Source organism: Coloeus monedula (assembly GCF_965178545.1).
Source record: "Coloeus monedula genome assembly, chromosome: 2".
Taxonomy (NCBI): Eukaryota; Metazoa; Chordata; class Aves; order Passeriformes; family Corvidae; genus Coloeus; species Coloeus monedula.
In genome coordinates, this window is record NC_138782.1 from 118,254,608 (window position 1) to 118,279,206 (window position 24,599).

The 24,599-nt window shown below is 44.4% G+C and overlaps 1 protein-coding gene across 1 annotated transcript in view; it reads right to left on the reverse strand.

Moving 5' to 3' along the window:
- HMBOX1 (homeobox containing 1) overlaps positions 1 to 24,599 on the reverse strand; it is a 103,315-nt gene that overhangs the window by 45,684 nt on the left and 33,032 nt on the right. The window contains exon 2 of the mRNA XM_082276718.1: positions 11,582 to 11,665. Within this exon, the coding sequence (XP_082132844.1) occupies positions 11,582 to 11,604 (23 nt within the window). The 5' untranslated portion in view covers positions 11,605 to 11,665. The remainder of the gene's footprint in view (positions 1 to 11,581; positions 11,666 to 24,599) is intronic.

The window sequence follows — 24,599 nt, forward strand, 5'->3', positions numbered from 1 at the left end:
TGTTAAGTACCCACCAGACAGAAATCTCAGATTTCTGTGCTGGCCACAGATCTGATTTTTTCTGGACAAGTTTTAACCAGCTATGACATGAGATTTATCAATCTCAACTCTTTCAAATCTTAACTACAAAGAGTTTGAGTTGCCCTAACTTTTGTTGCTACCTTGAAAAAAAAGGAGATAAAAACACACCTAGCGGAAATTCTAGTGGCCTGTAGGACCCAAGCTGATTTGACTGAAGTTGGATTTCTGAAGTGAGGAACTTTTGAACCTGGAATGTTGTCACAGATTGCCTGCCCTGACAAGGAAAGTGCAGCACATCCAATTACTCCTGAGCTTTCATTTAAAGAAATAAGTCTTCACCCTTTTCCCCTCCAAGAACTGGCTCCTCAGGTAACTCGATCACTGTGGTGGCTCAACAAAAGCATTTTTAACTCCTAAACTTCCCAAGGTGCCACAACAATGAACATTATTTGCTGCAAAGCCCAAAAGTGGAACTGAAAAAAATCACAGTATGCTCCCTTAATCGCTCTTCTTTCCTAAGTCTCCTGGCTACAGATCCAAATGTCACACAAACAACAAGATCTCCTCCTTCAGAACTCTCGATCTTGAGAAGAAGGGATGGCAGATGGAGGGCAGGCAGAACTTGGCAAGCAGAATACGGCATTTTCCATCCTTCTCGGGAATCTTCTCGTGAGTCAAGGGTTTATTACCATTCCTGCAGGAGAGCAGGGTGAAGAGATCACTCAAACTCCAGGAGACATGACAGAGCTGATGTACAATCCCTACGAGCCAGAGCAAATCACAGCTGAGGGAAAGTCAAGGAAGAATTCCAAGGACCCTGTGAAAACCAGGAGAGGGATGATGGCTGTCAGGTTGAGAGACCCTTCAGGGACAGGGCTGCCTATTCCTCCCCACAAGCTTTGAGGATGACTCCTCATGTCCATTTTTGCCCTGGCACAGAGAAGCTCCCAACAGGAGTCATGGGATGACTCAAGGTCCGTAGCTGGGGCTGAAGAACAACACTGAGAACTGGCTTGTTGGAGTAGAGCTGGAGCAGAGCTGTAAAGACAAACCCAGGATGCACAAATCCACAGAAATGGTATTTGCAGCCTGGAAAATACAGAAATGAGAAGAAAGTCCCATCTTTGCCCTCATCAAGCAACTACTGAGCCCCCTTCATTGTTTTGTCGGAGAAGGAAGCAGGAGGACAATGCAAGGGGATGACTCCCATCCAAGAAAATGCCTGTGTGAGAAGACAGACGTTCTACATCCACATCACAGCTTCAGCCCAACGGGAATGTGCTGTCCTCTGGACAACTGATTACTGGAAATGTCCAGGCCATTTTATATTTTCCAAGATAAACACCCAGACTGTTGAACCACAGGAGGGCACGGCAGGCAATGCAGCAGTCAACCTGCAACTGACTGGAATTGTAAAAACCACGATTTGGAAGAGGCATCCCAGCCTGAGACCTTCGGAGCTTGACAGGGAGCATTTGGAAACAGACGCTGTGTTCTAGGTTTGGCCTCTGGGGGAGGCAGGGCTGCTCCATCCTTCTCTCCCAGCTTCGGGAGAAGTGTCACCCGGACTTACTGACTCATCACAGACAGCTCCAAGCAGCACAGTTTTCAAATAGAAAATCTCTTTAAACATCTGGCCTTGAAGTGGTTTTCACTGGATATGCCAGCTCACCCTTCCTCAGGGAAACAGCTGGCTGGGGCATTTCTTACCTTGTATTTCTAATGTCACCATTTCCTGGATCATTCATCTGTCAATACCAACTTTCATGTGTTCAAGTTCTTCGTTTGAACTGAAGAACTTAATGAGCCAGAGCCTTCAACCAGAATTACCTCCACTCAAAATTCCTACTTTACAGACTCTTCAAGATTTAATACTAAAACATACTTTAAATTATTTAATCTTCCATTTATCACAGACACAAAACCCCAGAACTTTTGTCCTTGTAGCCCTGTGAACTAAAAAACTCCCATCTGACAAAAGCAAGACTTTCCAGATGGCTTCAAAAATGTCAAGCAACACAGAATTCATTTCACAAACTCTTGGAATTACAGAATGGTTTGGATTGGAAGGGGCTGTAAAATCATTTAGTTCCACCCCTGCCATGGGCAGGGACATCTTCCATATCCCAGGGTGCTCCAAATCCCATCCAGCCTGGCCTTGGACACTTCCAGGGATCGAGGGGCAGCCACAGCTTCTCTGGGCAACCTGTGCCAGGGCCCTCACACCTCCTGCAGCAGTTGGTAGCCATGGCCAGCGATTCCCTTTAAAATTTGGGTGTCATTCCTAATTTGTCTGAAGTACCAGGGCTCAGCTCCTGCATCTGGGTGCCCAGGCCAAATTAATCTCCTTTAGTGAATTATATGTAATGATTTGGTGAATCCTAAGTGTCCTTTGGTGAATTACAGCAATGAAGTGCAGAGTTCTCAGATGCAGGGCCAAGGGTTGACCTCCGGTCACTCGTGGCCGTACGAGGGAAGAGCTCCAGCCTCAATCTGTCCCACTTTCATATAGCTGAGCTTGTGCAGGAATTTCAATTCACAGGGATGCAAAGGCTGCTGGGCAAGGCCACCCTCTGCCCCTGGAATAAGATGTTCAGTGATTTCCAACTTGTATTCTAGGGTCCTGCTCATCAGTGGACTTAGAAGCCTTGCAGGAAGTAATGGAAGAGCAGCAAACCTACTGTCAAATTAACTCCATGATACTGTGTTTGACACAACCACTGGAAAAATGTGGGCAATTTGAAAAAAAAACCAAACTAAAATCAATGATCTGCCTGTCTGTCCATGCAAAGTATTCTTACAGGCCTCCAACCATTTTGAGGCAACTTCTGGGTAATTTTTTCAACACTTAAGAGGTAAGAACACCAAAATTAGAGCATCTCCCTGCTGGTCTCACTAATGTCATACAGAGATGTCCAAACTGCCTTGTTTATACTTACATACTCAGCTTATATTGCACTGACACATCTCATTGGTCTTCTTGACCTGGAACTCCTGTTCCCATCTTCACGTGCTTTTCTGCACAACCATAAGATCTAGAAATAATGCTCCAGAGGGACCTTTATGTATTGAAAACAACTGCAGGAACTCGGAATTTTCCATTAAAACCCCAAAACAAATATTGCAAAACGTGGTATTATTGAACATGTTCCAACATTGCCAACTATCTACAACTTTTTAATGAGTAACTACAGCAAGCATTATTTCGAACTGTTACTCGAGCAGGGCTTCAGTTATTTTCCCTTCTTAAAATATTTTAATAAACTTACCCTGTTTAAAGATCAATTTACAAAGCAGTTAAGTAAATCAGCCATTTTAGAATCACCCTAATTTCATTCACCTCATTAATGAGTGGATATTCTCCACCACTTCATCCCCCCCACACTGCAGTAAGAGCCTCTTATCCTCCTGCACTCCTCTGACTACCTGTAATTCAATTTGCTTCCCCCTCTTTTTCCTTGTGAAATACAATCAACTGCAAAAGTAGCAAGAAGTAAAATAAGACAGAGACAAGAAGAATGATTGCGGGGGCACAGGAGAAAATCAAGATGGAAAATACTTTTCCTGAGAACACGGACCGTGGACTGACTCTGCTGTAGGCAAACTGCTGCCTGTGTAGCAAAATATCCTCTACATCCCATGCTTTATCTGCTATCAGTTAGCAAAACTCTCACCAGTGCCAATGGGCTGTCAGATTTCCTTGGGGAGACACCCAAAAAAAGAGAAGTAACCAAGGGAGAAGAGCTGTGCATTTTTCTCCCTGAAATTTTGCAAGCAAAACCTCTGCAAAGTCCTAATTAAGCTCAAAACTAGAAGTCACCAATTTTTTAACAACTGAATCTTGCCCTTAAAACGAAGCTTCTTTAGGTCCTGACAGGAAAAAAATAAGTAGCCTGAAGTATCAAACTTATTTACATTCCTTAAACTAAGTTCCCCCAAAAAGATGGTCCTATTCTACCATTCTAAAGCATTAAACCTTCATGCTCATCTTTCATGTCTCATCCAAAAGCAACCTGAGGTACCTGAATCTCAGACTGAAGGCAGAACTCTAAGGAGGTAAGTAAAAAGGAATTTATTTTCTCTCCCAAACCCACATATATAAAATATCCAGCACGTCCCAACCAGCCCAATGCAGCACCACTCCTCCCCTTCTAAAGGGACTTTGTGGAGTGGAGGCTGTTCAGGGGCAGAACTGCTCCCACCAGCACTGCCTTTCCTGCTCATATGACCAAGGCTTATTTAACCTCTTTTTTTAATGAATTTCACCCTTTGGATGTGGGCTTCCCTCCCCAGTTTGACAGTCCTGATCTCCAGTGGGATTATGTGGCCAGAGCGTTCTCTTCCCTTATTTTCCTGCATTGCATAGAGAAAAGTAAGAAAAAACACATCAAGGGTTTCTCACCTACTCTCACAGCCCAAGCCCACGCTGATACAAGAATCATTTACCCAGCACTTAACTTTCTAGGTGATGGAACACAGCAGAATAATCCCATAAAAACAGCTACGAGCTAAGTCCATGTCCAATTGAACTCGCAGAAGTTCAAAGCAATTCAATTACCCGTTTGGGAATAAGGCCAGACACCAGCCTTAACACCTCTAACACTTGAGAAAATGGCTCTGGACTCTTTAATGATCACAAGAAATCATTTTTTCCACTCTTCTACTCACTGTAGATGAGTACGAAGCATTCCAGCATCACTGAGGAGATGCTCTTCTACAGAGGTCCTTCTCCAATTCCCATTAAAATTCACTGCTTTATCTAATAAGCAAAGCTGAAGACTTAGAAAACCAGTTGTGCTTTTTGATATAAGACCTATACTTGATATAATCTGCATAATATGGATGTGGGCAAGAGCCAAAGTGTTCGGAACAGGATCCTAAGTCTGGTAATTGGTTTAAGAATGATTCTGATCAAGTCCCATCAACTGAGGCGAACAGGATGGGGAGAGATGCCAACATTTACCCTTTTCTGACATGTGGCACGGGGTAGGATCCCCCTGCACTGCACTGTCCTGCTCACAGGGACATCCAGGACTTGTCATCTCATTTATTACAGCACCAGCAATTTTTGCAACATCACAGGCACCTCCCTAGTGTCACTCAATGCCATCTCACCATTTAAATGGAAGAGCAAAATCACGACGTAAATTGTGGCTTTCCAGCTGATACCGGTTCTTCCAAAGTACACAGCTAAAGAATCACTTTCTACAACTGGTTAACTAAACCAGAGTTTTAACTATCACAGTCTAACAGCTTGAACTCCTTAACCTGCCAGATTTTTCCTGTGTGTCTGTGCAGACAGTACTGGTGAGAACTGCAGCCCGAACAGCTGTGGAGGTGGATGTCCTCCCGATACTAAAAGCGGGCATTAAGGATGGCATTGCTATTTCCAAAGCAATGTAATTTGCTTATCACCCAGTCTGATACTCAACCACCTAATTCACATGAAGTACTGCTCCGGATGCTTCCTACGAGAACCAGTGACTACAAAGAAACTCCACTTCCAGCTGCCCACTCTCAATTTTTTAACCCTGTTGTAGGTTATGCAAGCTTGTTGCTCTCTCCACACGTATTTATGAGATCCAAGGACCAAGCATAGTTTCATTCAGTCCCTCCTTTTCTACACAGAATCTCAGGCTGGTTTGGGTTGGAAGGGACCTTAAAGGTCATCTGCCATGGGCAGGGATGGCACTGAGAGATGAGGTTGATCACGGCCCCATCCAACCCTTTACCCATCCCAAAGGATGCAGCTTCCATCTTGGTTTTTACAAGATGCTCAAAAGAAGGGCTTTCACTGAGCTACAGCTGTTCCAAAAACAGAGCACTGACATATCACAAAATAAATCCCAGAATCACAGATTATTCTGAGTTGGAAAGGACCCACAAGGATCATCAAGCCCAGAGTCAAAGACTGTGACCCTTCCAGGGCAGCTCTAAGGCACTGCTGGAAGAGAATTGGGGCATTTAGGGCATAACAGTACCCAGTCTTCTGAAATTCAAGCTTCGGCCTTTTCTTTTCTCACTGAACAAGTGAATTTCCTTTAATTCAGAGGGTGGTGGAGCCCTGCCATAGGTTTGTCAGAGAAGCTGTGGCTGCCCCATCCCTGGAAGTGTCCAAGGCCAGGTTGGACAGGGCTTGGAGCAACCCGGGATAGTGAGTGGCATCCCTGCCATTAGAATGAGACGATCTTTAAGGTTCTTTGCAACCCAAACCATTGTGTGATTCGATGATTCACAGCAATATAAATATTTCAGAACCACTGAAAACTTTGCACCATATTAAGCAAAGCTGCCTTCAAACCAGGGGCTGATGCTGTGAATTCTGGGGCGTAACAGAGGATTAAGTATCTGACTCATCACTTATGCTCATCAGTTGCAACTCCAGTATTTTCAGAGGAGTTGCACCAGTTTTCAAGAGAGAGAGAGAAAAAACCTCAGGCCTGAAGTGCTCATCATGTCAACGAACACAGAGCCATCCTCATCCATACGTTTGCATAATTATCTCCTGCAGTTGCATCTCTGGGTTCTGATTTTCAAAAGAAGGCCTCCACTACCATTCATCCTGATTCACAAACAAAATGTAATTCTTCTAATGACTGCTCTCATCCCAGGGAAATGAGAGCCTCGTGCTGCAGCAAGGAGGGAAATCAGGCTCCGAGCTGAGCCACGGAGGCTCAGCGTCACCAGCTCTGTTTAGGGATGCAAAACAGCGGCTCTGGAATGCAGAGCTCTGCCACACGCCTTCGATCAAAATGGGGACAATTAATAAGAGCAGCCTGAAACTTCTGAAAATAAATCCGGCGTAATCAAATACTCACCGCTACACAAATTAGAGGAGGCAAGCTGAGAGCAGAATATCAACACATCGTTTCTTCAGGAGGCTTCAAGTTTCTCAGCTGGTTAAAGAGCCCCAAACCCCGACTCACTATTCTACACAAGCTGTTCTTCCTCTTATTCTCTGAAATTCTCTGCTGATAAAATGATTTTACTGGATGCTGGCAGTGAGCAAACCCAGCAGTTTTGCCACTCGGGTGAGTAACTTAACTCTGCTTTACATCTCTGGGAAAGAGAGAGAGAACTTGAGATTGATCTTACAAGGCAAAAATATAATATAAATGGCAATTATTGTCATAATCCAAGTCTTACAAAAGGGACTGACCTCTGACTAAGCACAGGGCTGGCAGCCAGATACTTCTGAATTCTACTCAAGGCACACACTGATTCACACTGACACCTTATCTGTCTAACCCTAACCTTCCCTACTTCCAAAATCTGGGTTTCCTGCTATTATTGCAATTCTACAGCAACAAGGCAGGAATTCAAACTCTGAGCCTGGATTCAAGGGCAGAATGAGGGACCAGAAGGACTAACAAACAGAGAGAAAAGCTGTAGTGGCAGCTGAGCGCTGAACCAGGGCCCAAAGCCCAAACCTGTGCCAAGAGCAAGGAGGAGCTCTTGGATTTGAGAGCCAAAGACTAAACTTTGGATATATAAGCTCTGTAACAGCTCCCAAAGCAGGACTTGTGTGCTTTACTTACAGTAAATCTTATGAACACACTGAAATAGTGTAATCCATGTGAAGAAACAGAGTCATTAAAAAAGTCATCAATAAAACTGAGACATAGGCCTGCCACAGACACCAGACTGGCTCATCCCTGGAAGTGTTCCAGGCCAGGCTGGATGGGGCTCAGAGAAACCTGGGATTATAGGAACGTGTCCCTGCCCATGGCAGGGGGTGGAACTGGATGAGCTTTAAGGTCCCTTCCAACCCAAACCCAAAACACTCTGGGATTCTATGATAATTCATAATTTTTAGCTGGCAAGACTACAGGGTATATATAGTGCTGTCTTCTGCCTCCTCTATTTAATATCAAAATTTGACTAATCCTTTATTAAAATCCAGGCAGAATCTCAGAACTCTTCTCCATTAATTCTGCCACCTGGGGTATCAAAATACTGGAATCACAAGATCCCTGTCAGGCAGGGAAGTAACACTACACTAATTTTTGTGACCAGGAGCTCCCAGAGAAGGGCTGGACTTTGGACAAGTCCAAATGACTTGTTCAAAGTCACACAGGAATTTTGCAAGAAGGCAGAACAAGAGCCTGGCCAAACTCTTGAGCGTTTTCTCACCACACATACAAGGTCCATCTATAGCATCAGACATGACAAGGTGTAGGACAATTCTCAAGCGAAGCCATCACCAGGATTTCCACCACCTCTTCCACACATGAAGAAAAGGAGACATTCTGAAGTATTTCAGGCACCTTCTTCACTCTCCTTCAGGATCTCTCACCAGCACTAACAACCAAAACACTTCCTCAAAAGAGAAATTTGTTACTTCAGAAAACTAAAATCCAAACCCTGTTTGTTCAGCAAACAGCTGAACCTCACCTACTCCTGTTTTTGTGCTTAACTACAAAGCAAATTATTTTCCACTAGAAAAACAGTTTGCAAGTGTAGTTTTACTGGCACAGCCTTAGTGAAGACAGAGATTATACTTGAAGAACTCAGGAATAGGTAACAGTGTCTTCTTGAAGAAAATAAATCATAATAGCAAAAACCATGGGCTTCTGGTCACTGCTGCTTCCACACTGGAGTTTTATTTTAGTTAAAAGCATTTCAGAAAGAAATGAATATCCTAATTAATGCTCTTAAAGCAACAACCATCTCTTTGTGTAACCCAGATCCAAACTAGGGAAATTTCCTGCATGACAGACAAGACCCAGTCTACATTCCACACTGCCAAGGCCACCACTAACCCAAGTGTCACATCCACACAGCTTTTAAATCCCTCCAGGGATGGGAATCCACCACTGCCCTGGGCAGCTGTGCCAAACCCTTTTGAGGAAAAAAACTCTTCCATTCAACAAGATTTTTTCTTTAGGTCACTTTAGCTGTGAAATCATGAATTAACTCCTCATCCTGGTTTATCTTGAAGTAAAACCAAGGGCTCAGGCAGGGCATTGTTTCAGTTAAAGAAGCTAAAAAAGCCAACTGAATAATCCGAGTCACCCACTATTTACATGATACCTTGTCACCGAAGACAAAAAGAGAAAATCAGCTGAGTTTTCTGTTGCCTGAGTTTAATTAACCTGCTTTGTGTCGCATTTCAAGGACACTGGACAAGTACAGCTCAGCCTGTGGTGATTTTCTAAGCCACTGTAACTCCAGTGCCTGCTCTTCAATCTGTGCTGACTTGGTAGAGTTCACACTCCTCTTCTTTTCTTCCTGTTGTTTTCCCTAAATGATGACAAGGCTTCAATCCAGTTCTTTTCCATCTGCATTACTCACCCTGATTTTCTTTTACTCACTCCCCAGACAGCCCTGTCACTGCTGGCAGTTAAATTCATAAGCACGGGCCTGAGAATTCAGGTAAACTTGAAGTGACGACAGTGAAACTGCCTGGTTCTGTCAGAAACCATATTTTAAGGGATGTAAAACTCATAGCTCACTATTAACACACCATAATTAATCAATGTGGACCGTGAAGCACAAGTAATTGCTCCCATATTTATGGGGAGCCCAACAGAGATAAACCTGTGTCAGCTACAGGACTTTGTTTTAGATAAATTCTTAATTCCTGAGGTCAAGATCAAGAGTTCTGTGTTTACACCGTGCCTCAAACTCCTCTCCAGCACTGACTCTCATCCTAGTAAGGGCAAAAATGAGGCAGTGATATGATAACTGCAGCCAGGTCAGTCCTACTCTTAGGAGTAACCCAACTACTCTCTTACCATGGCAGTTTCACAACTGTTCAATCTTAATCACTATTTACATTCAAAAATGTACATTCAAATTTAAAAAAAAATTTAAGGCTCCATTTTCTTCTTTCCCTTTCACAATCCCATTCGCCCTTTTTAAAAGATATCTATGGTTTAATCTGTAAACTTTCTATCTAAATGGGTCATCTTGGCCCATTTCCTCTAATTTAATACTCTCTAATCCCCTCCAAATAGGTTCCCCCCATATTTTCCCTCAGTCAAAAATTATTCACCTCTACTTCTACTGTATCTTCCATGACCATATTAACTGCACATACACTGGAATAAATCAAGGAAGCTGCTACTGCTGTGCTGGGATGTGGCAGCAGAAAACTGCACAGGGACAGAACATGACCGAAATCGAGCTAAAAACCAGGAAATTCAAGCTATGCAATTCCCAGTTTGGAAATTTCTGGCAAAAGCCTGACACAAAGCTGTGAGATGTCCTTGCACTCACTCAAAGCACAGAGGAGCTCTGAGGTCACCCAGTAAACTCTGAATTACAGGGATAACAAAGATGCCCAGGGTGACATGGCCTTACCTCCAGACTTCTCTCCTGCTGTGAATTAGATCTTTAAAATTTCAAGTGGTGGTTTTAATGCTGAAATCCAACATACTTCCAGCGAAAAGGAAGAAGAGGAGGTGGCTCCAGGGACTGCCAGCAAGTAGGAAACCACTAGTTTTGAACAGAACACGAAGCCACCAACAATAGAAAATAACTAATTAATGGCTTTTTGAAATCCATTGGAGTTTGGTTTCCAACACTTAATCCCTGGCAGTCATTATTCTTTGTGGTGACTCCCTCTACAGAAGGCTGTGACTGCACTGCCACTTGCACTATGAATGTCCAAGGATAAATCTTCATCCTTGAAATAACACATCTGGGAAAATGTGATGCATTCACAGCAGCCCAGCTCCTTGCTACCTATGCTGCAGAAAGGGTTCCTCTTTCCAGCTCAGCCTGAGAGAAGGAACAATCTGAAGTCAAGAGGTCAAAGTATCCCAGGAATGTGATTGCCAGGGGATGAATATTTGGTTGTGTCTGTAACAGGGATATTGGGAATAGCGATACAGGACTGGCCAGTGGGAGATGAGTGACAGCACAGCGCAGGTCAAGCCCTTCCTTTCAGCCTGACAAGCTCCAAAATTTGAATTCAATTGCTTATTTATTGAAGAAACAGCATGGAAACCAATTAAATTGAAGATATATGACAAAAGTCATTTAAAGGAACAAACAAATTTCAAATTCCAGGATGAGATTTGGACAACCTTGACTGGCACTGGCATTCAAGGTACTTGAGTTGCTTGGACCAACACATCCAGTACCAGGGTTAGGTGAGATGCCCCAGGTTTTGTGCCTTTGCCAGAGGACACTGAATCGAAGGTGGTTCATCCCTTTCAGCAAATCTAGAGTGGTGCTAAACTCTCTATCCCTCTCATATGTTCAGTGGTTGTATGGAAATCTCTCCTGTAACATTGATTTTTCTCTGATCAAGGCTGAGTTTCAAAGAACTGCATAATTTTCCTTCTTTTTCAGTGACAGAAATGTAGAAGCACAAACAATACATCAGCCAGACCAAGTGAGGAATTCAATGCTACTATTCCCTGATTGAAATATCCAGTTATTCTACTATTCCTGGTTAAAATTTCTTCCCTGGTTTAAATATTCCACCAGTGGAAGTCTCCAACTCAGCCAACTGCTCATAATCATTGTAACCACTTCTTTTAGACAATTTAACAGAAAAATACCACGAAATTACTCTTAATTGCTATGAGTTTCTTCAGTTTGTACTTACACTACTGGAAAAGTTCTGAGCATACTTTACATGAGGATGGGACGTTACAAAGCCGCTTGAGGGTCTTCAGTGTTATTCACCATTCTGTAAGACACAAGGAAAAGATCCAACAACATTAGAGATGTCTGTGAGAGGCAAAGAGATCCAATCACATCATTCTGGATAATCTGTCACTAATCCAGACTCACAGACTTCAATGCACACGGCAGATTCTTACGGAGAGAGTTGATGTCTGGTGTTGTAATCAGGCCAGAGACAAAAATTTAAATTACAATTGATTTCTTTTGGCCACAAGTAAATTAATCTATGCAATCATTTAGCCTTATGACAGTTACCTACCCTTTTAACTCACAAAAGCTATTAAAAGGATTATTTGGCCAACATCCGCAAAGAGCTCAGGAGACAGGTACTGTGTTCTGAGGAGGAATGACCTAATAGAATTTTCCTTAGCTATCACTGCTGATGTCTTTCTCCACAAACTAACCTGGACTGAGAGTGCTCCAAAAGTCAAACTATTAACCAAGAGGAAAGGGAAAAGGCAGGATGTTGCATCCAGGCAAAGCTGGGATAGAAAATGAGTGGAAAGAGTAGCACAGGGAGTTGCATGGGATAATTTCCTCTGCTCCATCTGTAACATCAGCAATCACAGATTGCTAAACCATGGACAGCAATCAGGGATGGACACATCTTGGCTCTTCTCAGTGGTTATAAGTGGTCCAGATATTAGAGAAAGGCTCTTCCTCCATCAACACCTGCTGAAGATCTTGGGGAAGAACTGCACCTCTCCCAGATGGAGCCCACTAGGCACAGAGAGACTGAAGAATCCCAAAGCTGGTTAGGCTGGAAAAGCCCTCTAAGATCACAGAATCCCAGAATGGTTTGTTTTGGAAGGAATCTTGAAGCTCATCCAGTTCTACCCCCTGCCATGGGTAGGGACATCTTCCAGTATCTCAGGTTGCTCCAAGCCCTGTCCAGCCTGGCCTTGGGCACTTCCAGGGATCCAGGGGCAGCCACAGCTTCTCTGGGCACCCTCTGCCAGGACTCCCCACCCTCACAGCCAACAATTCCATCCTGATATCCCATCTATCCCTGCCCTCTGGCACTGGGAAGCCATTCCCTGTGTCCTGTCCCTCCATCCCTTGTCCCAAGTCCCTCTCCAGCCCTCCTGGAGCCCCTTTAGGCCCTGGAAGGGGCTCTGAGGTCTCCCTGGATCCTTCTCTTCTCCAGGTGAACACCCCCAGCTCTCCCAGCCCAGCTCTAGAGCAGAGGGGCTCCAGCCCTCGGAGCAGCTCCATGGCCTCCTCTGGACTCACTCCAGCAGCTCCATGTCCTCCCTGTGCTGAGGCCCCAGAGCTGGACACAGAACTCCACATGAGATCTCACAAAGGAGAATACAGGAGGAAAATCACCTCCATAGAGACTATTGAGTCAAATTGTTACCCCAGCACTGCCAAGGCCACACTGACCCATGTCCCCAAGTGCCACATCCACACAGCTCTTAAACCCCTCCAGGGATGGTGATAGCATTTTTTTTTCCTTTTTTCCTCCATGAAAAAACTCATGAACTTTCAGGACCAGAGGCTGGGCCAAATGAGCTTTCCCAAAAGTGGCAGCACTCAGCTTCTGGCCACCTGCTTTCCTGGGAGGTTTAAGCCTGTCCACAAGAGCCTTGTACCACCCAGCTGTGGCCAGGGAAAGCTCTGGGCGTTTCCAGGGAGGGGAGGTGCTGAGTGCTGGCAGCTGCTCTTCCAAAACACCTCATTTGGCCCACACTGAGGTCCTGAGCTGCCTCTTTCTCTCCAGGAAGAGGTCACCAAGATGAGTGATCCCAGCAGACCCTCACAGGTCACGTTCTGCGGGCTGGGAGAGAATCAGTGACACCAAACCACTGATGGAAGGAAGAGCCAAACACTCAGGTCCCGCCCTGTCAGCCACCCCAAACCTTTTAGTGAGACTCCCCCAGCAAACCCCTCGTCTGTCAAATCTCTTTAACTGCATTTTAAACATATTCCCCTAGGCAGTCACAAAAAATATGAGATCATGCTGCTGACTTCTTGCCAAATTTTAATACAGAGAGCTGTTTTGTTTTCCAAAGAGGAACAAATTAGACTTAAATATATACAAACTTTCTGAAGGTCAGAGGGGCTAATGACAGAGAACTGGATTCCTCAGAGAAAGATCGGCTTTCAGGGTGAGGAGTGTGGATGTAGCAAAGAAGAAAACCCAGTAAAGGAAAGAAAAAATCACCTTCCATCATCATGAAATGCAGGATTAAAAGTAGAACACGAGGAGATGAGATAAGAGAAGCAAAGAAAAGGCTGCAGTAACTCAGGTTTTGAGATGACAAAGGCAGGAGGATGATATTAGTGATAGCAATGAAAGAGGAAAAAACTGGTATGGACCTCAGACGTTTTAAGTGAAGAGCCATTAGGACCTAGACCAAATCTGGGACGTGATTAGAGGAGGAAGATGAGCTTTTCCAAGAGACTCCAGATCTGTGAGTGCAGACAGAGGACGACGGGATTTCAGCAGAAATAAACAGCAGCAAATTCATGAGAAAATAGGGATAATTCTCCATTTTTGCTAGGTTAAAGTGTCAGGAAGATTTATTACACTCAGAATGCAACCACGAACTGTCCCAGCCTGAGTAAGGAAGGACAGGGAATGCTCAGGTCTGCCTTGGGAGCAGGACTGGCGAAAGGAAACGCAGTTCCAGAGAAAGGAGAGGAAGCTGGTGCTTCCTCCGGCCGCTGCCAGCCCCGAGCTATTGAAAAGGGGCACAAACAGTCTTTGACTCCACGTTGGTCTAAAGTTCAGTGGCACAGAAATACCTTCCCCACCCCCAGACACATGTGAGAAGTTGCTTCAATGCTTTTGTCACTTAAGGGCACATCAGGCAGGGAACAAGCAAACCCTTCACCTAAAATCTGAGTCAAAAAAAATCAGTCCAAACCAACGTAAATTCCATCAGCAACAAATCCTGACTCTGAATCATGACTCAATATCCCTCTTTCCCTCAGTCTCCTTTCAGCATGAACCAAAGCACCAAAGCAGTCTGAGCACAGCAGCCAAGGCAGGTGTCACCACTCTCTGTGGTGATATGGGAGTAAGAACTCACAAACCTTTGCCCTTTTCGCATTATTCATTAAATAAATTATCTGCTAACCCAGGGAAAACACAACCAGCTCCCCTTCCTATTTCTGGTACAGACAACAAAAAAAGAAGCCACTATTAATATGGAAATCATGGCTGCAGTTGTAGAATCAGATGTAATGAACAATCTTGTCCCCAGCTTAAGTTGCTATAAAGGCAGCTTAAATTTACAATGGATGAGTCTTCATGGCAATCTGTTTTTCAGATATTAAAAATCTCATTTTCTCGGTGCCAAGGACAAGTGGAAGTGTGAAGCACTGGAGTATCAACTCTGCATTTGTCTTATTTGACATGAAATCATTCTCATTTTAGTTCTGATTTTTAATACATTCTTGGGATCCACTTCAGTTTTCTTCATTTCTCACTGCGTGCAATTAAATGTTTTGAAGTAGAGTTCACCCTGATCCACAACACCCTGCAGAAGCAAGGAGAAAGTCACTTGGTAAAGATGAGGCTGATATCACTTATTTGGAAGAGAAACTAATTTTCTCTTTTAATTTCTGAGTGACTCACATAGGATAAAAAAAAAAAAAAGCCATCACTTTGTATTTCACTAATACCTGCCTTGGTGAGTTCTTAAAATGGGCTTTACAAATAACAAACTAAAAGCTTTCGTCCTTGGGGAAGACAAACATCACCATTTTGACATAAGTAAAACATGAACAGAGGGGCTGAATTCTTGGCTTAAAGCCGCCCTGGGCAGTACCAGTGGCTGAACACAGCAGAGGCCCCGCCGCTACAATTGTCACACACAGCACTCCTGAAATGCAGAACCACCAAGGTCCAGCCTGGTGAAGAAATTCAGCCCTAATAACGAAGTGCTACCACTGCTGAACTCACAGTAAAGGCAGATTCCCAACTCCATACATAATTACAAACAAATACTCTCCTAGAAATAGCAAAAATTTCAAAATTTACGTCTTTTACTCAATGTACAGCTTAAGGTCTGGAGGAATTGTCAGGTTTTCTGGGCCCTGTGCACGTGTGTGTACACATGTTCATGAACACGTGTCAGGGGAGGTTCAGGTTGGACATCAGGAGGAATTTCTTCATGGAAAAGGTTGTTAAACACTGGAATGGGCTGCCCAGGGGGGTGGTGGAGTCCTCATCCCTGGAGGTGTCCAAGGCACAACTGGATGTGTCGCTCGATGCTCTGGTCTGGGTGACAAGGTGGTGATCTGCCAAAGGTGGGACTCATTCCAACTGGATGATTTTGGAGGTCTTTTCCAACCTAAATGATCCTGGATTCAATCAACTTCTCTACACTGAGTCCAGTGTGAAGTAAAGATGTTACCTGGTTTAACTCCTGTCCCAGGACATTTTGCTTCAAAACCAGCAAGAGACAAAGGATCCATCCACTCCAGTTCATTCTGGTGATTAATCACCCTCTCCGTTACGAATTTGTACTTGATTTCTACTTTGAATGTGTCTGGCTTCACATTCCAGACAGCAGCCTTCCTTTGCCAGCTCCAAGTCCTTTATTCCTAGGAGATGTTCAGACAGGCTCTTATTTACCCAGTGCTTCTAAAACTCCAGGTACCACGTTTGTATCAAAACTTAAATTCATCGGGGTGCATGCACAAAAGTAGGACTAGTGTCCAAAATACTGGAGCTAATCTAGGACTCCCTAGCCCATTTTCCCAAAATAGGCATATTAGGAAAAAAAAATTTAAAAAAAGCTCTGCCATATGACCTGAGGATGTGTTTTATTTGTGCCCTGGGAAGCAAGGCTAGGAACCTTCTCCAGGCACTGCCACCTCCTGAGCACACCCCACAGCTCGGTGACGTGCAGCATCCAGTTCCACATGGAAATCCTTTTATCCAAGCTCCCTGCTCAAGCAGGGACACCAAAACTAATTGTTCAGGACCATGTCCAGAGCATCTTCAAAATTTAAGACTCCAAATCCTCTGAGCAACCTGCACCAGTGAGTGGAAAGTAGCAAGATCACACTTTTTATGAACACAAAAATCCTTGGAAAAATGCTTAAAAGTCACCTCCAGCCAATGCTGTTTTCATTCTTACTGTGACTGTGTTGTTTACCAAACCTTTCACAGTACAACCCTGGAGCAGGCCATATTTTGGGATTATGGTGAGGGAATGCAGCAGCTCCTTGTCAAGTTAACAAGTTTACAATTTTTTTATGGGCTCTTGTTTTTTCCCTGAACTCTCTGAGGGGAAAACATCAACAGAATGTTTTAGAAAACAAACACCTCAATCTTATGATAAAGCCACAGCTTATCATTTATTACAGGTAAATGGAAAAAATCAAATAAATAATTTCTCCTACAACATGCCCTGCAGCACATTTGCACAGGACATTTAGCCAAGAACCACAGTCAAAACCATTTTTCCCTTCTTTTCCCTCCCAAATCTCATGCAAAAGAAACCGCCTTGCCCAAATTTACTGGAATTTTCTAGAGCATGAGGCAGAGGCCAGGCTCCATTTTGAAGTGGACTGGCAACAGATCCCACCACAGAAAAATTGAGGTCACAAAATCACGAAGTTTCCCAAACTCCAAGGCTTCCAGAAAGGCAGAAATGACCATCTGTATTTCACTGGAAAAGACCCTGAGTCACTCCAAAAGTCCCAGAGATCCATCAAAGGCAATGCAGTCCCAGTAAAAGGATGTAATTTAGTGTCGCTTTGTCCTTAATGGCAGCTGGAAATGAAATGCTGTCACCAAGCCACCTCTGCAGACACATCTGAGCAGAGCACACGGGTTGTATTTTGGTTATTGCTTACAAATGAGCTTCCAGCGTTAACATCCCAAGAACCTACGCTGCTGGATCTCCTAGACTGCTGTATGTTGTCCCTTCCAATCATGGCTAAAAATTCACCTCAAATCAAAAACCAGAACTGAATTGGCTTTTCCAGCTAAAATTACACAAAAATGTCACCAGCAGAATAACAGCAAGGCACAAACTCCTGACTTGTAGGGACAGCCAATGGCTGCTACAACCCCATTTCCTTAGGGATCAAACAGGATTTCAGCCCACTCAGATCAGCTGGAGCACTGAAATGGGGGAGGAAGAGCGAGTTAGGAGTCATCTGACTTACAGAGCTACAACAGACAAGACAGACCCTGGAGTGGAACTGAGATTTTGAAGCCCTACATGACACCAGTAGGGATTGCACCTTGAACTCCAGGTATACTCTAAGAACACACCTTCATCCTGACAAAACTGATGGATGGGAGACTGCCACGTCCTTGAGTCAAGCCTGGGCCAAACATACAATAAATGAGAGGCTCGTTCAAAAACCATCCCAATTAACACCAATTACCTTGAGAGTTTTCTCTGAGGGATACAGGGACACAGGAGCCCTGGACATGCCAAGTGAAATGAGGTGCTCAGTTGCCAAGCACATCTGCATGCCATGAATCCACCTCCACTGCAGACTGCTTGTCCCATAGAGGATTCAGGAGTCCACCAGGAAGAGGAACTCATGGATTCTGTGGAGGTCATGGCTGGGAAAAGGCAGGGTCAACAAGGGACACTGCAAAACATACAACAGCTCCAAGAAATCAGTGTTCATTCAGCTGGACAGGAAGGGACCTTCCTTCATCCATGACTCTCCAGGGGAACACCTCAGTAGATGCCCCAAATCCTCTTCAGTGGAATTCCAGAAACTGCACTTGGCATCGGGTTACTTGACAGAGGGAGATAAATTGCAAGACAAGGGCTTTGAAATGTGTTGATTGAATCAAACTTGATTTCCTTTTTATTCGACTTGATTTTAACTTTTCCTGTGCCAAACCAGGGAACACTTCCAAAAGCTGCATTTTTTGATGGAGTGGTCCATCACGCTTGGAATTTGCATCTGCATGGATGTAAAACCCTTGGCAGGCACAGAGAACTGCAACTACACGATCCTATGACAGTATGAAGATGCTCAGTACAAGATGCACATTCAGGTGAATTGAGCTGAAGAACCTGCACCCAGCTGCTGACCCAGAGAAAGAAACCAGAACTGTATCTGCCATCATTTGTACCAGGAACAAGCAAGAGAAACAAGTCATGCCTCACAATCCTTTCTTTTTGCACTGCTGTATGGCACAAAAAAAAGTATTAAAGAGGAAAGTGGTACCACTTGACAATTGCAAATTCACTGCATAAAATTTAAGTATTATCTGTTTTAAAACAGGTTTTGGATTTAAGATCATCATTCCTTTTTCTCAAAGAGGAACATGATAAAATGCTGTACAAACAATAAACTTGGTAGGAACTTCACAAAATATAAAATGCTGTTCTGAAAAGTGCTGCAAGCTCTCAGTTACTCGTAATAAAAAAAGAATGCAGCCCTTTTTCATCTCCCAAAAAAGTCTACATAAAAATTGTGCCAGAAAAGGAGGCTGAGAGCAGCGTGGTGTCACCAGGGTCTGCTCTCTGCTCACAACTGCTGGAGGTCACAGGGCACCCAGGGCACCCAGGGCACCCATCTGTTGTTCACTTCAGAACACGAGGAGTTATCAGAGCATCCTGAGTCTGCCAGGGATGCTGGAACAGGGCTGGCATGTGGCAGACGTGTCCCCACCACAGCAGCACAGATCAAACACGTCCCCTTGCTCCGCTCCACCCCGTGCCCTTGTCAACCTGTTGTGCTCAAAATATCGATCTGTGGCTCCACCGTCCTTTTCTGCTTCCCCTCTTCTTCCTCCCGGCTGACCTGGACTTTGATCAGCTTCCCCTCTAAAGGAATTATCCATGGCAAGCAAAGAGGCCGATCAAAGTTTCCTTTCTCACAGCTTTGCCAGAAAGCCTGGGGGGCTCTCCCACCCCTGCAGAGGAACACGGAGCAGCAGAGGCAAGGGAGAGGATGAGCTTTTAGTCCAAGGTAAAGCTGTACTCTGGTGACTCTATACCAGAGACTTCATCTTGTTTCTAGCCAGTGACTTGTGCAGAACAGACGGAGATGACTTATCCCTGCCCAGGGCAAGGGGTTGGAATTCAGTGATCTGTGACTGGGCTGAAACTCAGCAGCTCACTCCACGTGTGACATCCAACCTGCTGAACTGCAGGCAGGGAGCTGCTGATACCCTGAGCACCGACTACTCTCAAAGATACATGAGACAAAATACTAATTCCAAAGTCAAGAGTTAGAAAATCATGGAATCACAGGATTGTTTGTTCTGGAAGGGACCTTGAAGCTCATCCAGTTCCATCCCCTGCCATGGGCAGGGACACCTTCCACTAGCCCAGGCTGCTCCAAGCCCCATCCAGCCTGGCCTTGGGCACTCCCAGGGATCCAGGGGCAGCCACAGCTTCTCTGGGAAACCTGTGCCAGGGCCTCTCCACCCTCACAAGGAACAATTCCTTCTCAATATTCCATCCAACCCTGCCCTCTGGCAGTGGGAAGCCATTCTCCCATTTCCTGTCCCTCCATCCCTTGTCCACAGTCCCTCTCCTGGTTTTTTTTAAGACCTTATTTTTATACACCCTATTTAACACATTTATCCCAACAAATAAATAAAATATTCCTAAGCACCTACTAGAAACCAAGTAACATTCAAACAAACATCAACTGGGTGCTCCAGCAGAACATTCCAAGAGCAAGCACAGTCACTTCTCCTACCTTAGCCCAGACCACACACCCAAACGGAGATCACTCGCCAGCTAAATATTATTCTTTCAAAGGCCTTCTCCTGCTTAACATATTAACAGGATTTATAGGAGTGACTGTCTGGAACACTGCTTAACAATGCTAATAGCAGAGTTCCAAGAAATCAGTAGTTTGGCAATTAAAAATCCAGCAATACACACTGAAGTATGTGCTCATGCTTGCTAAACCTGTAATCCGAGTTCTCTCTTTTTTTTCCCTCCCCATAATAAGTGGTTTAAATTTAGTAGGAATGATTCACTTTCTGCAGGTTCACTTGCTTTATTTCTTTTCCCTTTTTTTTTTTTGCACTTAGAATCCATCTTGGATGACATCTAACAGGAAGATTGGAGGAGGGAGGCAGAACCTGGCTTTTTAAAGAAAAGCCAATCTATTACACCGAGCATTTTCTGTAATTTTAAGTTAAGTATCTCCATAACTCCAATTTTCTCCTTCAATAACCAGCAGATACAGGGCACACACAGACCCAAGCAGGGTTCTAGTGATGCTTGTGCTCTAAGCTGGGTCCAGGCCAAAGAATAGACTATTCCCTGTGGTCTTAACACATATTCCATCCTCAGATGGTCTGCTCTGGCATTAGCATCCCAGAATTCCAGAACCAGAACCACTGAGGTTGGAAAAGAGATCCAAGACCATCGAGTTCCACCTCTGACTGATCCCCACCTTGTCACCCAGACCAGAGCACTGAGTGCCATGTCCAGGTGTTCCTTGGACACCTCCAGGGATAGGGACTCCAAACTCCCTCCACAGCCCCTTCCAATGCCCAACTGCCCTTTTGTTTAAGAAAATGTTCCTAATATCCAATCTAAACCTTCCCTGGTGCAATTTGAAGCCATTTCCTCTTGTCCTGTCTGTTTTTACCTGCGAGAAGAGGCCAATCTCCACCTGGCTGCACTCTCCTGTCAAGAAGCTGTAGATCCAACTGGGTCTCTCCTGTGCCACGCTGGATCTAACCAGGCTGAGCAGCACCTTTGCTTTGCATGAGCCAGGCTTGGGGACAAGGAGTCATGGAATCCCAGGATGGTTTGGGTTGGAAGGGAACTTAAAGCTCATCCTGTTCCACCCCCTGCCATGGCAGGGACACCTCCCACTATCCCACGTTGCTCCAAGCCCTGTCCAATCTGGCCTTGGACACTTGCAGGGATGAGGCAGCCACAGCTTCCCCAGGAGAATTTTGCCAGGGCCTCACCACCCTCACAGGGAAGAATTTCTCCCCACTGTTGAATATAAACCTACTCTCAGTTTAAAGCCATTCCCCTTGTCCTACACAGAACTCTGGCAGGTGGCTTTTGACGCATGGAAGGGGCCTGGGAAGGAGGGAGGCAGCAGAGCAGGTGACAGCTTTGGGACAGCACCGGAGGACTATTACGGCAAAACTTTGCTAAATATATCAGCAGTGCAAAGTAGGTGGGTCAGAACATCCCTCCAAGAGAAATCCAGATTTGGAAGCATAGCCCAAGTGACAAGGTATAAGTTCAAAGGAGGTATAAGCACAAACATAAGGGCTTTAAGCAAAAGCACTCGGAGGATTTGGCATTTCCCTTCCCCCCCTCACACATATATATTCAGCCAAAAGCACAACACAAGCCTGCAATGGAAAATACTCTTTAGGAAACAGGCAAGGAAAATAAATGGATGCACAGAGAGGTGAACTGACCTCCAGTCTCAACTGAAATTATTTAGGAAGCTCAGGACCAAATATAGACTGAGCTACTGGCCTACACCCCCTCACCCGTGAGTGGGCTGAGACTCAGCAACTCATTCTACATTTGACACCAAGCCTGTGTATTTCCTGAGCACACAGGACTGTCAGAGCTCTATAAACCAAAATACTGACTCCAATGTCAAGATCTGTAGAATCACAGAATCCCAGAATAGTGTGGAGTAGAAAGATGCTTTAAAGTTCACCTCGTTACAACCCTGACACCTTCCACTATCCCAGGTTGCTCCAAGCCCGGTCCAACCTGGCCTTGGACACTTCGATCCAGGGGCAGCCACAGCTTCTCTGGGCAACCTGTGCCAAGGCCTCCCCACCTTCACAGCCAAGAATTTCTCCCTAATATCCAATCTAAACCTACTCTCTCTCAGAAAGAACTATTCAGGAAGTTGAGGACAAGAAGCTGAAGTTTTATTATGGAGACTTCTGAAAAACTGATGAATTTCATTGGGCTGTGACAGAGTTCTGCTGAATCTTCGAACAGGAAATCCAGCTTCAGCTGTGGGTATGTATTGGAAGTGTTGATAAAAGCCAAAATTGCAGAACATTTGGAAATGCATAATTTAGTAGAGGACATTCAGTACAGATTCATAAAAGGAAGGTCATGCCTGACAAATCTGCTGAAATCCTTTTTATTATACGACCAAATCGTTAGGTTAGACAAGAGTGAAACAGTGGACATAAGTTATCAGGATCTCAGGAAAGCATTTGATTTTGTACCACTCAGGCTGATTTACAAAGTCATAAAGTATTGTGCAGGGAGAAGGAATTGAAATGGATTAAAGAACATTTTAGGGATAGGCACAAAGGCAACAGAGTGAGTGGAAGGAATCTGAAACAGAGAGGTGTAAAGGTCATGCTGCTGCTAAAGGCATAAAAACGGGCTCTGAGAACAGTAAAACTTGAGCTCAGCTACAGTTTGAACGGCAAGAACACCTGAATTGGGTGGCAGAACTGCAGAAGGGTATTACTAGTGGTAGTAAATTTGGAGGAAATCAGGTGTAGAAAGGTGGTACTTGCAAAGGTGCTGCACCAACCTGTGGGATTCACCTGTACTAGAGCTGAGGTGTGAAGGGACCTTCTGGCTGGGAATCCACACTCAATTTAAAGAGGATTCAGTAATTTTATGGTCATTATTAAATCTGCAGCTATGCATGCTGTGGTAATGATTTGGGTAATTAAATCTGAAGCTTCTGGGAATTAAGCTGATGGCCTGAAAGGGTCAAAAAGAAAACTCCTCTGGTGCTTAATCAGAGGAACAGCTTTGCAAGCTGGATGGGTGTATTAATTGTCTGATACTGACCACGATGTGACACACTAAGCTACATCCAGTGGATCTCTGGGCTGATTCAGCTCGACTCTCCACAGAAATCACCACGATTTCATTCCTGTAGGACACACCAAAAGAAATCAGTGTGGCTTTGTTAGCCCCTCTCAGACAATTTTGCACAAAAAGAACTCCCACTCATCCCGAGTTTTCCACGGGCTGCTGGTAATATCTCCTCCTGAAAACTGCCAATTAGTCTTGTGGCTGGTAGACTGGACACGAGCTCTGTTGCTTGATGATGATGCAAGGAGTTTTTATCCTTTGTCTTTTCTTTCCTAAGTGAGCAGCAAATCTTTACAACAATGTCCTCGTGAGCTGGGGTAAAATTCCCCATAGAAAACTGAGCCTCAGCTACTGCTACTTGGCTCAAGGTCAGCTGGGATAAAGATGAGAACAGAACATGGATCTTCTGATTCCCACTCCTGTGCCCTGAATTCCAGGCCACAGTGCTGCTGCCACCACCTGTGGGGACAGCCTTTCAATCTTGAAGGCTGTCAAAAGCCAGCAGCTTTTCTAAGCACTAAAAATCACTTTAAATAAACTTCAGTTTAAAAAAAAAAAAAAGTTAGGGGAGAACAGGTGGACTCCTGTGACACCAGAATTCTTCAATGCACAAAGAATCTTTCATCTCGCTGTTCTACATGACACCTTTAAATATTCTTCTACATAAAGGCATGATATGCAAGAGCAAAAGAATAACTGAGAAACAGTAATCCCTAACAGATCAACTGTGCTTTATCTACACAGATTCTGCTCTCATAAAAGCACAGAGGAAAGAGGGGGAAAAAAAAAAAAAGAAAGTACATTCTTATTGTTTTCTGAAGCTTAAAATAACCACAAAGTGAGAAAAATCAAAGCTGTTCCATAGAACAACTAGGAAAAAAAGTCTCACTGAGCATTTGAGAAAGAGAGTAAATGGAAGAAGATGGAATTAGAGATGTAGTGAGTGCCATGGTCACCATGCTCAGATCCTAAATTTGGTCTGTGCTTAAACCAGGGTGGTTAAATGGAAGGATCTGCTAGAATGTATGTGCCCCATATATAATTATAGCTGTCACTGGCAGCAAAGGCTACAGTACTGGCTGCCATTACATTCTCCATTTTCACTTGCTAACTTCTCTGAAAACTTTCTTTTTTTCCATATATAATGCAAGTGGATGCAGGCAGTATCTGCAGGAAACCTGCTAACTGTGAGCCAGTCAG